At 46.4% G+C, this 14,852-nt stretch overlaps 1 protein-coding gene across 1 annotated transcript in view; it reads left to right on the top strand.

Annotated features, from left to right (window-relative positions):
* The first annotated feature begins 2,745 nt into the window (after positions 1 to 2,745).
* LOC139275278 (CD99 antigen-like) overlaps positions 2,746 to 14,852 on the top strand; it is a 107,420-nt gene continuing 95,313 nt past the window's right edge. Inside the window, exon 1 of the mRNA XM_070892529.1 lies at positions 2,746 to 3,023. Coding sequence (XP_070748630.1) covers positions 2,963 to 3,023 — 61 coding nt within the window. The 5' untranslated portion in view covers positions 2,746 to 2,962. The remainder of the gene's footprint in view (positions 3,024 to 14,852) is intronic.

Below are 14,852 nucleotides of genomic sequence, written 5' to 3' on the forward strand. Positions count from 1 at the left end.
GATAAAAAACGGGCGCCCCTCCGAGCTGGGCGCCCGTTTTTCGCGCCTAAAACGGCGCCAGAAAAAAAACGCGCTATTCTCGAGCGCTTTGCAGCTCCTTGTCTGTATGGCGCGGCGCCCAGGGGGGCGGAGCCTACACTCGCGCCGATTTTGTAAGTGGGAGGGGGCGGGTACTATTTAAATTAGTTTTTTTTCCTGCCGGCAACGCTGCGCGTGCGCGTTGGAGCGTTCGCGCATGCTCAGTGTGAAAAAAACATTGGCACTCGGCCATTTTTGTAGTTCTTTGTAGCTGTTTAATTTTTGAACATTTTTTTAATAAAAGCACATTGCCATCAGCACATCAGCACTGAGGCTACCCTTCTCACTGTCTCCTTCCCCTCCCCACCCTCCACGGCAACAAACGGCGGTTTCCTCCCCCTCCCTCCCCTCCGCGGCGGCAACAAACCGCTGTCTCCTTCCCCTCCCTCCCCTCCGCGGCAACAAACCGCTGTCTCCTTCCCCTCCCTCCCCTCCGCGGCAACAAACCGCTGTCTCCTTCCCCTCCCTCCCCTCCGCGGCGGCAACAAACCGCTGTCTCCTTCCCCTCCCTCCCCTCCGCGACAACAAACCGCTGTCTCCTCCCCCTCCCTCCCCTCCGCGGCAACAAACCGCTGTCTCCTTCCCCTCCCTCCCCTCCGCGGCGGCAACAAACCGCTGTCTCCTTCCCCTCCCTCCCCTCCACGGCGGCAAACCGCTGTCTCCTTCCCCTCCCTCCCCTCCGCGGCGGCAACAAAGCGCTGTCTCCTTCCCCTCCCTCCCCTCCGCGGCGGCAACAAACCGCTGTCTCCTTCCCCTCCCTCCCCTCCGCGACAACAAACCGCTGTCTCCTTCCCCTCCCTCCCCTCCGCGGCGGCAACAAATCGCTGTCTCCTTCCCCTCCCTCCCCTCCGCGGCGGCAAACGGCGGTTTCCTTCCCCACCCCCCCGTGGCAATGAACGATGGCTGAAGCACTTTCACACAGGTAGGAAGATGGTTTATTTAATCTTTTCTTTGCTTATAAATGTTTATTCAGGTTGGATTTATTTGTATAATATTTGTAGAAGTATAAATAAGGATTGATTGTAGAATTTAATGACTTCCCTTCCTCCCCACTTCCCCCCCCCACCTCGTTCTGGACACCTAATTTGTAACCTGCGCCTGATTTTTTAATGTGTAGAACAGGTTTTTTCAGTTCTACAAAAATCTTCACTTGCTCCATTCTACTTTAGTTTGGAGTACGTTTTCACTGTGGAAACTTTGAAATCAGGCGTCAGTGGCCGGACACGTCCCCTTTTGAAGAAAAAATTCTGTTCCAAAGTAGAACTGTTCTACCTCACTAGAACTGCAGAAAAAAAAATGTGGAGAATTGCGATTTCTAAGATAGTCCATTCTCCACCAGTTGCTCCTAAAAATCAGGCGCAAATCATGTGGAAACTTGGGCCCATCGAGTTGGTCACAGATCAGCTATAACCTCATTGAAAGAAAGAGTTGCATTTATATAGCACCTTTCATGACCACCGGACGTCCAAAAGCGCTTTACAGCCAATGAAGTACTTTTTGAAATATAGACACTGTTGTAATGGAGGAAACGCGGCAGCCAAGTTACACACAGCAAGTTCCCGCAATGTGATAATGACCAGATAATTTGCTTTCGTGATGTTGCTTGAGGGATAAATATTGGCCAGGATGCCGGGGAGAACTCCCCTGCTCTTCTTTGAAATAGTGCATGGGATCTTTTGTGCCCACCCGAGAGGGCAGTCGGGGCCTCGGTTTAACGTCTCATCCGAAAGGCGGCATCTCCGACAGTGCAGCGCTCCCTCAGCACTGCATTGGTGTGTCAGCCTAGATTTATGTGCTCAAGTCTCTGGGGTAGGACTTGAAGCCACAACCTTGTAAAGAAAAAGACAGACTTGCATTTATATAGCGCCTTTCACGATCACCGAACAGCTCAAAAGCACTTTACAGCCAATGAAGTACTTTTGAAGTGTAGTCTCTGTTGTAATGTGGGAATGTAATCTGACTGAGACGAGGGTGCTCATCATCATCATAGGCAGTCCCTCAAAATCGAGGAAGACTTGCTTCCACTCAAAGTGAGTTCTTCAGTGACTGAACAGTCCAATACAGGAATTACAGTCTCTGTCACAGGTGGGACAGACAGACGTTGAGGGAGGGGTGGGTGGGACTGGTTTGCCGCACGCTCTTTCCGCTGCCTGCGCTTATTTTCTGCATGCTCTCGGCGACGAGACTCGAGGTGCTCAGCGCCCTCCCGGATGCTCTTCCTCCACTTAGGGCGGTCTTTGGCCAGGGACTCCCGGGTGTGGCAGAGGGGCTAAATGGTCTACTCCTGTGCCTAGGTTGCTGCTTAGATTTTTCTTAAGAGGGTGCAGGGCCTTTGAGATTTCCCGCAGCTCTTTCCCTTTACCTCCTGTTGCAGGCTTTGGCTTTCTCCAGCAAAGTTGGAGTGGCGCAGACGAGCAAACATGAGCTCTTGCCGAGAGCAGGGTGGGGTCTGGCTGGAGGCGATATTGAGCCAAATAGTGCAGCCCAGTGGAGATCCCGCCCTCTCCTCTCAACCTCAGCAGCGCTAGGCGGCGATTGGCCAGGCCGGGCGGCTGGCCCTCGCTGATTGGAGGAGGGGGGGCTGTCAGTCTGAATGATTGACAGGAGCCGGTGACTCAGCCCCCCCCCCCCCCCGGGCGGAGCCTTCATTCAGCAATTATACCCAGCGCTACAGTCATAGCAGATCGCAGCCTGCCTCGCAACTCTAGACATCGGTGGCTTTACATACAACACGGAGAAAAACTCATCCGCTTTTATTTTTAAAAGAAGTTTTCTGTGCTCGAAGTGTCCGCCTTTGTTGAGAAAAGTTATTTGCTTTGGTCTTTCTGCTCACCCCGAAGAACAAAAAAAGAAACTTTTTTTTTCAAAACTTTTTAGGGAAACCATGTTGTCTTCAAGAACTATCCTCCTCATCGGCCTGGCTTTTGTCTTTGTTGCAACGAAAGGTAAGATTTATCTTGGCGTTCCCCAGTTGCATCTTTAAGGTTTGTTTTTGTATATAGGTTATTTAAAACGTCTTCTGTTGGTGGATTTCCTGCCATGCCCATAAAACTTTCCCCTCCCTCCTCAACCTCACACGTTGATCCCTTTTTATTTTGCATAAGGTTTTCCAATTCCTCACCTTCATCATCATGCATACTTGCCCTGGGGTGATACTGCTTCATTTTATATTTTAAAAACATTTAAATTCATATCCAACATCCCAATGAAAATTGAAATCTGCAGAGCTTAAGTTCTTTAAATGAACAAAGAAATATGCAAACTCCTTTTTTTGGCACCTAAAGTTTGACTTGAAGTCCAACCATGCCCAAAAAAAGTCTCTCTTTCATGTCTATGTTACAATTGCAACGATCTCAGTATCTGTGTGTCCAATTCCAGTCTTTTTGGGGGGTGGGGGAGAAGTGGGTATCTGTATTGTGGCTTATCCTGTTTTTAAAAATATGGTTTAACTCAGGATAATTTGTGCGGAAATAAAATCAGAAAATGCTGGAAACGCTCACATAGGGCCAGGCAGCATCTGTGGAGAGAGAAACAGAGTTAATATTTCAAGTTTTTTTTTTGAGCTTTCCTCAGAACCAACTAACTGTTCCTTATTTCAGATTTCCAGCATCCACAGTATTTTTGCTTTTGTATAGTTTGTGCAGTTTTGGGCAATGGCATGACGATCACATCAAGGAGGGAGACATTTGGAGCTCATCTCTCCAGTTCAGTAATGGTGCCAATGCCTCCTTTTTAAAGCCACCCCCATTTTCACTATTTTCAAACCCACCTCGATTGCACCATAGGTGTGTGTTTCATGGAAAAATACAGAAAAGGGACGCTGCCATTTTTAACCACTGTTGGTTTATTTATCTCGGTGTTAAAATTCATTCTCCGGATGTGGGTGGCGCTGGCATTTTTGGCCCATCGCGAGTTGTCTTTTGAGAAGGTGCTGGTGGGCTACCTTAAACCGCTACAGTGCGGTGAAGGTTACATGTACAGTGCTGTCTTAAAAATAAATTAAACTGAAGATATTCTGCTGCTACAGGGTGGAACCAACAATAGCATATGCACACACTTTGATGTGTCACTAGATCTCTCTCGGTATCTGCCCAGACCATGATTTGATAACTTTCTGCAGCTTGGGTATTTGAATGCAGCTTTCTGTTGCCAGACAAGCCTTTACTCACTTGCATTTTGATTTGAAGTAGTGATTATGTTACTGCATTAGTAATCCAGAGGCCTGAACTAATAATTCAGAGTCTGAATTCAAATCTCATCATTGTAATTTTAAGAATTTGAATTTGTTTTAAAAAAAAAATACAGTGAATAAATCTGGAATTAAAAATGTGATATTGATAAAAGTGGCTGTAAAGCAGTCAGTCAGATTGTCGGATCAACTGTAATGTCATTTTTTTAGGGAAGGAAACAGTCATCCTTTACCAGTCTGGTCTGTGGTACTAGTTCCACTCTCTTAATTGTGCTCTGAAGCTACTATGTTACTCTAACTAGAAACCATCAATATAAGATAGTCGCCAAGAAATTCAATAGGGAATTCAGAAGAAACATCTTTATCCAGAGAGTAGTAAGAATGTGGAACTTGCTACCACAGGGAGTGATTGAAGCGAATAGTATAGATGCATTTATCATCATCATAGGCAGTGCCTCGAAATCAAGGAAGACTTGCTTCCACTCTAAAAGTGAGTTCTCAGGTGACTGAACAGTCTAATACAGGAATTACAGTCTCTGTCACAGGTGGGACAGACAGTGGTTGGAGGAAAAGGTGGGTGGGGAGTCTGTTTTGCCGCACGCTCCTTCCGCTGCCTGCGCTTGGTTTCTGCATGCTCTCGGCGACGAGACCCGAGGTGCTCAGCGCCCTCCCGGATGCTCTTCCTCCACTTAGGGCGGTCTTGAGCCAGGGATTTCCAGGTGTCGGTGGGGATATTGTACTTTATCAAGGAGGCTTTGAGGGTGTTCTTGAAACGTTTCCTCTGCCCAGCTGGGGCTCGCTTGCCTTGTAGGAGTTCTGAGTAGAGCGCTTGCTTTGGGAGTCTTCTGTCGGGCATGTGAACAATGTGGCCCGCCCAATGGAGCTGGTCGAATGTGGTCAGTGCTTCGATGCTGGGGATGTTGGCCTGATCGAGAACACTGACATTGGTGCATCTATCCTCCCAGGGGATTTGCAGGATCTTGCGGAGGCAGCGTTGGTGGTATTTCTCCAGAGCTTTGAGGTGTCTACTGTATATGGTCCATGTCTCTGAGCCATACAGGAGGGTGGGTATCAGCACAGCCCTGTAGACCATAAGCTTGGTGCCAGATGGATTTAAGGGCAGGCTAGATTAGCATATGTTGGAGATGGGAATTGAGGGTTTGCTGATAGATTTAGATGAGGAAAGACTGGAGGAGGCTCGAGTGGAGCAGAAATGCCGGCATGGACTGATTGGGCCGAAAGTGCCGTATATCCTGTGTCATCCTATCTAAGAACCATCTTGGGGCAACCAGGGCTGGGTAATAAATAGTAGCCATGCCAGTGATGCCCCAAATTGGAATGCTGGATTTGCCCTGGTGTTTGCAATTTAAAAATGGGGGTGATTCACGAATATAGTTACCATTCCTTTTTTTTGGCAAGTGAAAAATTAGGAAAGAGATGGGATTATTGATTGGCTTCCGAAGCTTGTTTTTTAAACTATAAAAGTTTAAAGTCTCAACTGTTTCCACGTCACAGAACATAATCTGGAAAAATAATTTGATTGGTTTACCTTTTTTATAGCATTGCTAGATAGCCACTTACCCCACTCCAAACAAGATAGATTTGCTTAACATCAGTGGAAAAAAATCCTTGCGTATTTACAGGATGCTATCAATCTGTGCCTAAGTCTGAAGTCACAAGGCATAGTCCCATGTTAGTGTGACCTGCTTCACCAGTATCTACTGCAATCCACAAGCCATTTGATGATGATCCATATGTGAGGGTTGGGCAGTGGGAAAAATTAGTTCATTCAGATGTGAAAAGTTGTCTCTGACTATTGGGGGCTTTGCAGGATGTATTCTTGTTTTTCTGTCCCTGTTCATGCTTTTATTACGTTGCTGATACCAGAGTTGAGTTCTCCGAGGATTGTAAATCTGTGGAATTTGCTGCCTCAGAGAGCTGTGGAAGCTGGGTCATTGAATAAATTTAAGACCATTTTGTAACCGATAAGGGGTTATGGGGAGCGGGCAGGGAAGTGGACCAGAGTCCACGATCGCCATGATCGTATTAAATCGCTCGAGGGGCCGTGTGGCCTGCTCCTGCTCCTATTTCCTATGTTCTTATGAAACTGGACCAATTAAATGGACGGTCTAGGAATGCAGATTGATTTTTAACATGGAATAAACATCTGTTTGAATAGGAAAGGTGCACATGATGAAGTGATGTCCCTTAATAAATGGTGCAAAGAATTTTGAAAGTTTGAAGTCGATCCTGCAGTGTAGATTTTTACCCCTTCATCTTGGTTTCTCCATTTGGAGCAAAATTATCTTCAAGGTCGCATCTTGAGCACAACGCGATACTCCAACCTGTGTGGTTCAGTGATGAGATCATACTTGGAGGATTGTGCTACTCTGCAAGCATGTTCAGACAAAAGGAATGGTTCCAGACTTCAATAGGAACGCTTCCAGGCTCCAGAGAATTGCATGTAACCTCATCCAGCCCCACATCTCTCCAAGATATCTATGTTCCTCTAATTCTACCCTCCTTGAGCATCCCTGATTTTAATCGTTCCACCATTGGCAGCCGTGCCTTCAGCTGCCAAGACACTAAGCTGTGGAATTCTCTCCCCAAACCACTCCACCTCTCCTCCTTTTAAGACGCTCCTTAAATCCTACCTCTTTGAACAAGCTTTTGGTCACCTATCCTAATATTTCCTTGTGTGGCCCAGTAGATAACACTCCTGTGACTGCCTTGGGACGTTTTACCATAATCAAGGTGCTATCTTATTATTTTGTTGTCTGGCTAGCAATGGGATTGGGGGTTCTAATCATAAGTAAATACACGGCAACAACTTGTATTTATAAGTCGAGGTAACATAAGTGATTACAGTGTGAAGTGCAGGGCCATGGATTGGATTGGGCAAAGACCTATAGTTGTTTTTTTAAGGCAAGTGTTTTTCTTGCATTGTCTTTGTGGACAGGGAGACTTCCTGCCCTTGTTTGTGTTTCTCCCCATGGCTCCACCTTATTCCCCAGCTTGATTTCTTCACCCTCAACCACTCGGCAGTCCCCTCCTTTCTACGTCATTGGTGGCAGGACTAGGCAGGGCTGGAGGTTAACTTGCTGCGTTCGTGTGTTTTTCAATTCTTTTAGTGTGTCCGGACATCTGCTGCGACGATTTCCTTTAACTCTCCGGATGGTTTTTCTGCAGAGGCCACATACACTGGCCTAAGCACAACTGGAATAACTCTCAGCTGGCCAAACTTCCCTAAATGGCATAGGTGGCTGGTTACGCCCCCTTTGGCTGAAAAAAAAACTGACCTAAAAAAAATTGTAACTAACTGACTTACACTGGTGCAAATTGATTGGGGAAACTCTGGTTTTTCAACTTAGGCCAAAAAGAGCAGCCTGCTCCAAAAAAACAGCGCAAATCATTAGGGAAAATTGAGCCCATAGAATCGAGCCCATGCCAGCTCTCAGCTAGTCTCACTCCCCCGCCCTAGAATCATAGAATGGTTACAGGACGAAAGGAGGTCATTTGGCCGTCTATTCCATGCCGGCTCTCTGCAAGAGCACCTCAACTAGTCCCACTCCCTCGCCCTTGCCCCGTAGCCCTGCAATTTTTTTCTTTCGGGTACTTGTCCAACTCTTTCTTTCAGGCAGTGCATTCCAGATCCTAACCACTTTTTTTTTCTTGTCACCTTTGGTTCTTCTGCCAATCACCTTAAGTCTGTGTTCTCTGGTTCTCGACCCTTCCGCCAATAGAAACACTCTCTCTCTCTCTCTCTCTCTCTCTCTCTCTCTCTCTACTCTGTCCGGACCCCTCATGATTTTAAACACTTCTATCAAATCTTCTCTGCTCGAAGGAGAATAACCCCAGCCTTTCCAGTCTATTCACATTGCGGCACTGCGCTCGAGAACTCTCTCTTTAAAGCCCACTGTATTTCACTCCCATGTCCAAAAGCCTCCTCCAAAACTCACTTCTTTGGTAACCTCCACTTGCTGCTCACTGTCCATTCTCCCCTCTACATTTTACTCTGCCGAATATAAGCGTGAGTTGTTGTGGAACTTTATGCAATCCTTCCTTGGGAGATTTCAGTGGCTATGACGAAGTCCGTTGACCAATTGAATTGTGTGCAACATGGACAAATGGACATTTCTTGCTCCATGTATTATTGTGATGCGGAAAATTGAAAATAACTATCTTTGGGAAAAATTTTAAGTAGCAGCATGTTTATATTCTAGCCCATAGAGATCTTGCTAAAGCTCTACAGCATAAGCTTTCATTTGACTTAAAATGTTAGTCGAAGATAGGGATGGACCATTGCGTCCGAAGGGTCTGGTGCTGGGATATAGATAAATTGGTTGCCATGCTCCTTTAGTTGAGCTGATTTTATCAACTGTGGCTCTGTGGGTACTTCACTTGCCTCTTGAGTCAGAAGGTTGTGGGTTCAATTCCCACTCGAGACTCGGACAAAAATCTAGGCTGACACACCAGTGCAGTCTTTCGGATGAGACGTTAAACCGAAACCCTGTCTGCTCTCAGGTGAACATAAAAAAAACTCATACTATTTCTAAGAGGAGCAAGTGTCCTGGCCAATATTTATCCCTCAACCAACATAACTAAAACATGACTGGTCATTATCAAATTGCTGTTTGTGTACAAATTTCCTACATTACAACAACGACTGCACTTCAAAAGTACCTCATTGGCTGTAAAGCGCTTTGGGACGTCCTGAGGTTGTGAAAGGCGCCATATAAATGCAAGTCTGTGTCTGTCTGTCTTAATCTATGATCGTGTCCCAATTAAACTGGTGTGTTTTCTGCCAGGGACTGCAGTTGAGTGTTGAAACAATCCCTCAATCTAATGCACAGGGATTTGAACTTTTAACTTTGCACCTCCATTTTAAAAGACACTCTAATACATTTCATGGAGGATCTCTTCTGTGCGATGTAGCGATACTCGCTTAAACTGGTGAGTGTAGCACAGAGTGGACATGAGATGTGAAATAACTGAAGTAGAACTCTGGTATGGCTGGAATAATGAATTCCTACCATGTCTTGTATTTTCTCACTCTTGACGCGGATGGTCGCTGAATAGAAATTAGGATTGGAAGCGCTTCTTTTGCTCCACAGATGCTGTTAGCCCCATGGTAAATGACATTTCCTCAAGTGACCATTTAGATTGTGAATGGCAAGGCACTGAACTTGAAGGACATCAGTGTGTCTACCTACCTGTTGTATGATGTATGTTGAGATGGCTGGATAAGCATGATAAGAAGTTCCATTCTTGGCTAAAGAACCAGAGGCAACATGAGAATTAGTTTTCTGCAACAATTAGGATTTGGAATACACTGCCTGATGGGGCGATAGACTTGCTTCCACGTCAAAAAGTTCATGGGTGCTTCAATGAAGGACCTAAAATTCCAGGTCTCGAACTAAATCTTGAAGGGAGGAAGATGCCTGTGCGCGGTTTCAATAGGAGCCTTCTAAAGGGAATTGGATAAATACTTGAAGAAAATATTGCATGGATATGGGGAAAGAGCGGGTGAGTGGGATTAACTGAATCACTCTTCGAAAGAGTCACCGCAGACTCGATGGGCTGAATGGCCTCCTTCTGTACTCCTCATCGTAGGCAGTCCCTCAATTTTTAGGAAGACTCGCTTCCACTCTAAAAGTGAGTTCTCAGGTGGCTTTACAGTCCAATACGGGACTTACAGTCTCTGTCACAGGTGGGACAGGTAGTCGTTGAGGGAAAGGGTGGGTGGGGAGTCTGATTTGCCACACGCTCCTTCTGCTGCCTGCGCTTGGTTTCTGCATGCCCACGGCGACGAGACTCGAGGTGCTCAGTGCCCTCCAGGATGCTCTTCCTCCACTTAGGGCAGTCTTTGGCCGCTCAGGGACTCCCAGGTGCCGGTGGGGATGTTGCACTTTATCAGGGAGGTTTCTATACTATTCTATAGCCAAGCCCATTCTTCTCCACAGCCGCACACTTTCTAGCAGGGTCAAGGATCGGGATTAGAAGTGGCGAGTGGGACTAATTGGATAGCTCTTGCCGAATGGTCTCCTTCTGTGCTGTATGATTCCATATAAGCGGGAATCTTTTTATTTATTCGTTGCCCAGGAGTTCTGAAGCTCGTGGTTAACTGGATGCAGGGTATAAATTGAACCCGAGATTTTCTGACCTGCATTTGTGCAGCTTGGATTGGGACTGGATTAAATGGCGTATGTTTGGAAGTGAAATTTAATGAGGGCTGGGGGGAGGGAGCAGAGGCTTCCCAAGGTCAAGGCTCCTCTGGGAATTACAACTGAACGGACCCTTTGAGTATTTAAATTCATTCCAGAAGTTGGGCAGAAATCGGCTCCCGTGTCTGGCGAGCTTCCTGTGCAGAAGGATTTATACCTGCTTTCAAAATGCATTTTCTCACCAAGTCCTCGTTTCAAAATGTGTGTGTAATTTTCAGTAGCACTCTGAAATGTGTAAGCCTTCCTGTTTTTTTTTGGAGGGGGGCGGGGGGTGGGCGGAAACCAGCACTATTGTCTGTGTAATGTTTGGTGCTGTAACATTAATTTAAAAGCTCAAAGAGCACTTTGTGCGCGATTGAGGATAAAGGTCCCAAGTGCCGATGGTGGATGTTTTTCTAGTGACGTAGCGCATTGCTATTTTAGCACCAGCAGAGAGCAAGAAGTTGTTAATTGCCAAAGGAAGATCAGTATCTGGATTCTCTGAGCGTGTGTTTCACATATTGTGTAAATACCTAACAGTCAGTGGAAATGGCAAAAGAGCAAGGAAATGTGCTATTTGCCACTTTGAACATTTCTTCCTGAAGTGTTTTTTGCCATTTGAATTATTGAACTGACTCTAAAAAAAAAAGAAATGAAATGAAAGATGAGGATTTATATAGTGCCTTTCATGTTCATTAAGGGATAAATATTGGCCAGGACGCTGGGGTAACTCCCCTGCTCCTCTTTGAAATAGTGTCATGGGATCTTTTACGTCCACTTGAGAGAGCAGACAGAGCCTCAGTTTAACGTCTCACCCGAAAGACGGCACCTCTGACAGTCAGCACTGCACTGGTGTGTCAGCCTAGATTTTTATGACCCTCTACCATGTTTAGTCATGACCTTTTTTTTTATCTCTCATCCCAATTGCATTCTCTCTCTCCTTTTTTTTTCTCTCTGTCTCTGTGTGTCTCTCTGTCTCCCCCCCACCCCCTCCCCCCGTTTTGATATGTGATTGAGTGCTACACGGAATGCCCCACCGTACAGCGTAGCAATTTTGATCGTAGATGGTTTCACTTCAAAACAACGGCATGTGCATCTTTGACCTCACTGGCCTATGGCACCTATAAACAACCTTAGAATTGTCAGGGGAGAAAGTCAGCAGCGTGCAATCTTGTAAAATAGTTTCCAGTCAAGATGTCCTGGGGGCGGGGAGGGATGCATCTCTTATTCAGAGTCGGGAGAATCTTGCTAACTTGCTTGTGCCTTACTGTGTGTTTCATGCTCCTGAGAAACAATGGCAACACAGTCATCAGTGAAACATTCCTTGATCTGAAACACAGACAATAGGCACTAACTTTTGAATGAAACTAACTGGCTATTCAAGCATTTTGTGTATAATAATAATAAGAAAAAGAGGCCTTCAGAAATTCTTTAATAACCCATCTGTGTTCCGGAATTCGAACGTACTTCAGTTTGGCATGTTGTGAATTTTCACTACGTATAGCGCGAGCAGATCTAAAGACTGTTGTCAGAGGATATTTATGCTACTGGCTTTTCAGCTGCTGGAACATGCATTGTCAGTGGTTCCTCCAACATCACCCTGCTAGATGTGGCTCCCAGGGCGATCGGTTGTTTATATATACAACAGTCAGTGGCATTTAATTGATTGTGTTCTCCGTGGAAGTCTGCACTTCAGGAAGCCCACTGACAGCAGCAACTTCAGAAACCCATGGCAGAACGAGAACAAGATTCGTGTGTCAGCTGTGGCTCAGTGGGTAGCACACTCGCCTCTGAGTCAAAAAGTTGTGGTTTCAAGTCCCACTCCAAGGACTTGAGCACAAATTCCAGGCTTATACTCCAGTGCAGTGCTGAGGGAATGCTGCACTGTCGGAGGTGCCACTTTTCAGATGAGATCTTAAACTGAGGCCCTATCTGCTCTCAGGTGGCTGTGAAAGATCCCAAAGCAGAAGAGAAGGGGAGTTATCCCCAATGCCCTGACCAATATTTATTCCCCAATCAATATCACTAAAACAGATTATCTGGGCTTATCAGTATCACATTGCTGTTTATGGGAGCTTGCTGTGTGCAAATTGGCTGCTGCGTTTCCTACATTACAACAGTGATTACACTTAAGTTTGTCGTTGGCTGTAAAGTGCTTTGTCTGGTGGTTGTGAAAGACGTCATATAAATGCAAGTCTTCCTTTCTTTAATCCTCCCAAAGAACTGGTGTACTTTTCCAATTACCGTTGTAATCAGGTGGACTTATTGAATTTACAGACATCACTCCCTCAGCACGGCACTGGAGTGTCAGCCTAGATTTTTATGCTTGAGTTTCTGGAGTGGGACTTGAACCCACAACCTTCTGACTCGGAGGCGCAAATGCTACCTGTTATGTCTTTAATACTCTTATGAATGACTCCGCGAGGTCTAGTATTGTGCTTGAGCTATTGTGACCGTAGTCCCATTATTGTAACTCCAGAGTGAGACACCAGCATGGTGGGCAGCCTTTTATACTGGGCCTTGCACACCGATGCAGGTGACCCTCAGGTCTCCCACTGCAGTGCCCTCTGGTGGCACGCCTTATGTGACTATATAGTTAGCATACATGACACTACCCACTGAGCCACAGCTGTAATTAGGAAGCATGCCGGTTCTTTGGGAGGTTTGCACAGAATTAATGACGGAAGGAAACCTCTCATCTAACGTAATATCCCAGTCATATTGACAATGGTACGTTTCTGGAAATGAAATGGCACCAGTGCATGTGTTGCTGGTTTCCAACTGAGCGGCTTCCTAGGCCACATCCGAGGACAGTTGAGAGTCAACAGTGTTGTTGTGGGAGTGGAGTCCGAGAAAGATGGCGGGTTTCCTTCCCAGTTGGGTTTTAACAACAATCCAAGAACTACTTGTACTTTGCGTATGAGATTTAAAAAAAAACTGTATATAAATTCTTAAACTGCCTTGGTGGGACTTGAACTCACGTTGTCTGGACTGTTGTCGAGGGCTCCTGGATTACTCAGCCATTACACCACTGTACCCATAAACTAGGTGTCGTCAGTGCCGAATGTAAACTGCTCAATAGACTCGCCATTTGAGGTGGAGATGACCAAAATGGTGCGTTACCAGCAATGGTCACACTAATGGCTTTTCCATTGTTCGTCATCATCATCATCATCATAGGTGGTCCCTCGAAACGAGGATGACTTGCTTCCACGCCAAAAAAAAGAATGAGTTCGCAGATGTTTCGAATCAAGAACCCGAACTACATCGTGAAGGGTGGAAGATGCCTGTGCGTGGATTTTTTTAACATGGGGTGGTCGTTGCACACCAGCCACCACACGGGCTTGACAGAGCTAGGTCTTGGTCCAGTGGCGAGGATTACCCAAGACAACTGGAGACCAGCTCTGCTGCACGGACCGAGTGCGCACACATATCACAGTGTGGGCTGGCCCGTGCTGCCCCTGGGCCCCGAACTCGTGTCTCCCCGGGCCCCGATCATGTTCCTCTACAATATCTCGCCGCTCCTTTGCCCCGATCTCGCCGCTCCTGCTGCATCTGCCCACGCTCCAATCACCGACCTGGACCTTGCTGCCGCCATCACCCTTCACTGCCGTTGCCCTTCTGCACCAGCTCACGCTGTACCCTTGTCGTGGCCTGCCTCCACGCTGCTCCTTGGGCAACTTGGCGTGCGGCCCAGGGAGCAGCGTGGAGGCCCCGACCTGCGAGAAACCATCAGCAGCAGGTCGGGGCCATAAAAGGAGCGGTGTGCATTGTAAGTACTGCATATGCGAAGACATTTAAATGTTATTCTCATAATCTCTCTATTGAGGTGCTGCTTGGGGAACAGGGACGCTGGCAAGGCCGATTGTAGCTTGTTATGGCAACTACTAACCCCCGACTGGGTGGGGTACCAGCCTGGGAACATGCGATCTGTGTGACTCTCTGCTTATCTGGTTGGGGCAGCTATGGAATTTTTTAGTCAGTTGCTCATTTTAATGGAGCAAATCATGAGTTATAAAATAAAAATCTTTCACAAAGGTTGTGTGCACTTTTTTTTGGCTTTAAGTACTGCTATCAACAAAATCCTATTTCAGAGAATCTTCAGTGAAGAATTTTCACGTTCGAAACAGGAGCAGGATTAGGCCCATCGAACCTGCTCCGCCATTCAATAAGATTATGGACTCAGCTCTACTTGCCTGCCCTCTCCCCATAACCCTTGACTCCCTTATCGCTCAAAAATCTGTCTATCTGCACCGTAAAAATATTCAAAGACAGCCTCCACAGCTCTCTGGGGCAGAGAATTCTACAAATTTACAATACTCTGAGAAGAAATTCCTCCTCATCTCAGTTTTAAATGGGTGGCCCCTTATTCTGAGACTGTG

Source organism: Pristiophorus japonicus, chromosome 10 (assembly GCF_044704955.1).
Source record: "Pristiophorus japonicus isolate sPriJap1 chromosome 10, sPriJap1.hap1, whole genome shotgun sequence".
NCBI lineage: Eukaryota > Metazoa > Chordata > Chondrichthyes > Pristiophoridae > Pristiophorus > Pristiophorus japonicus.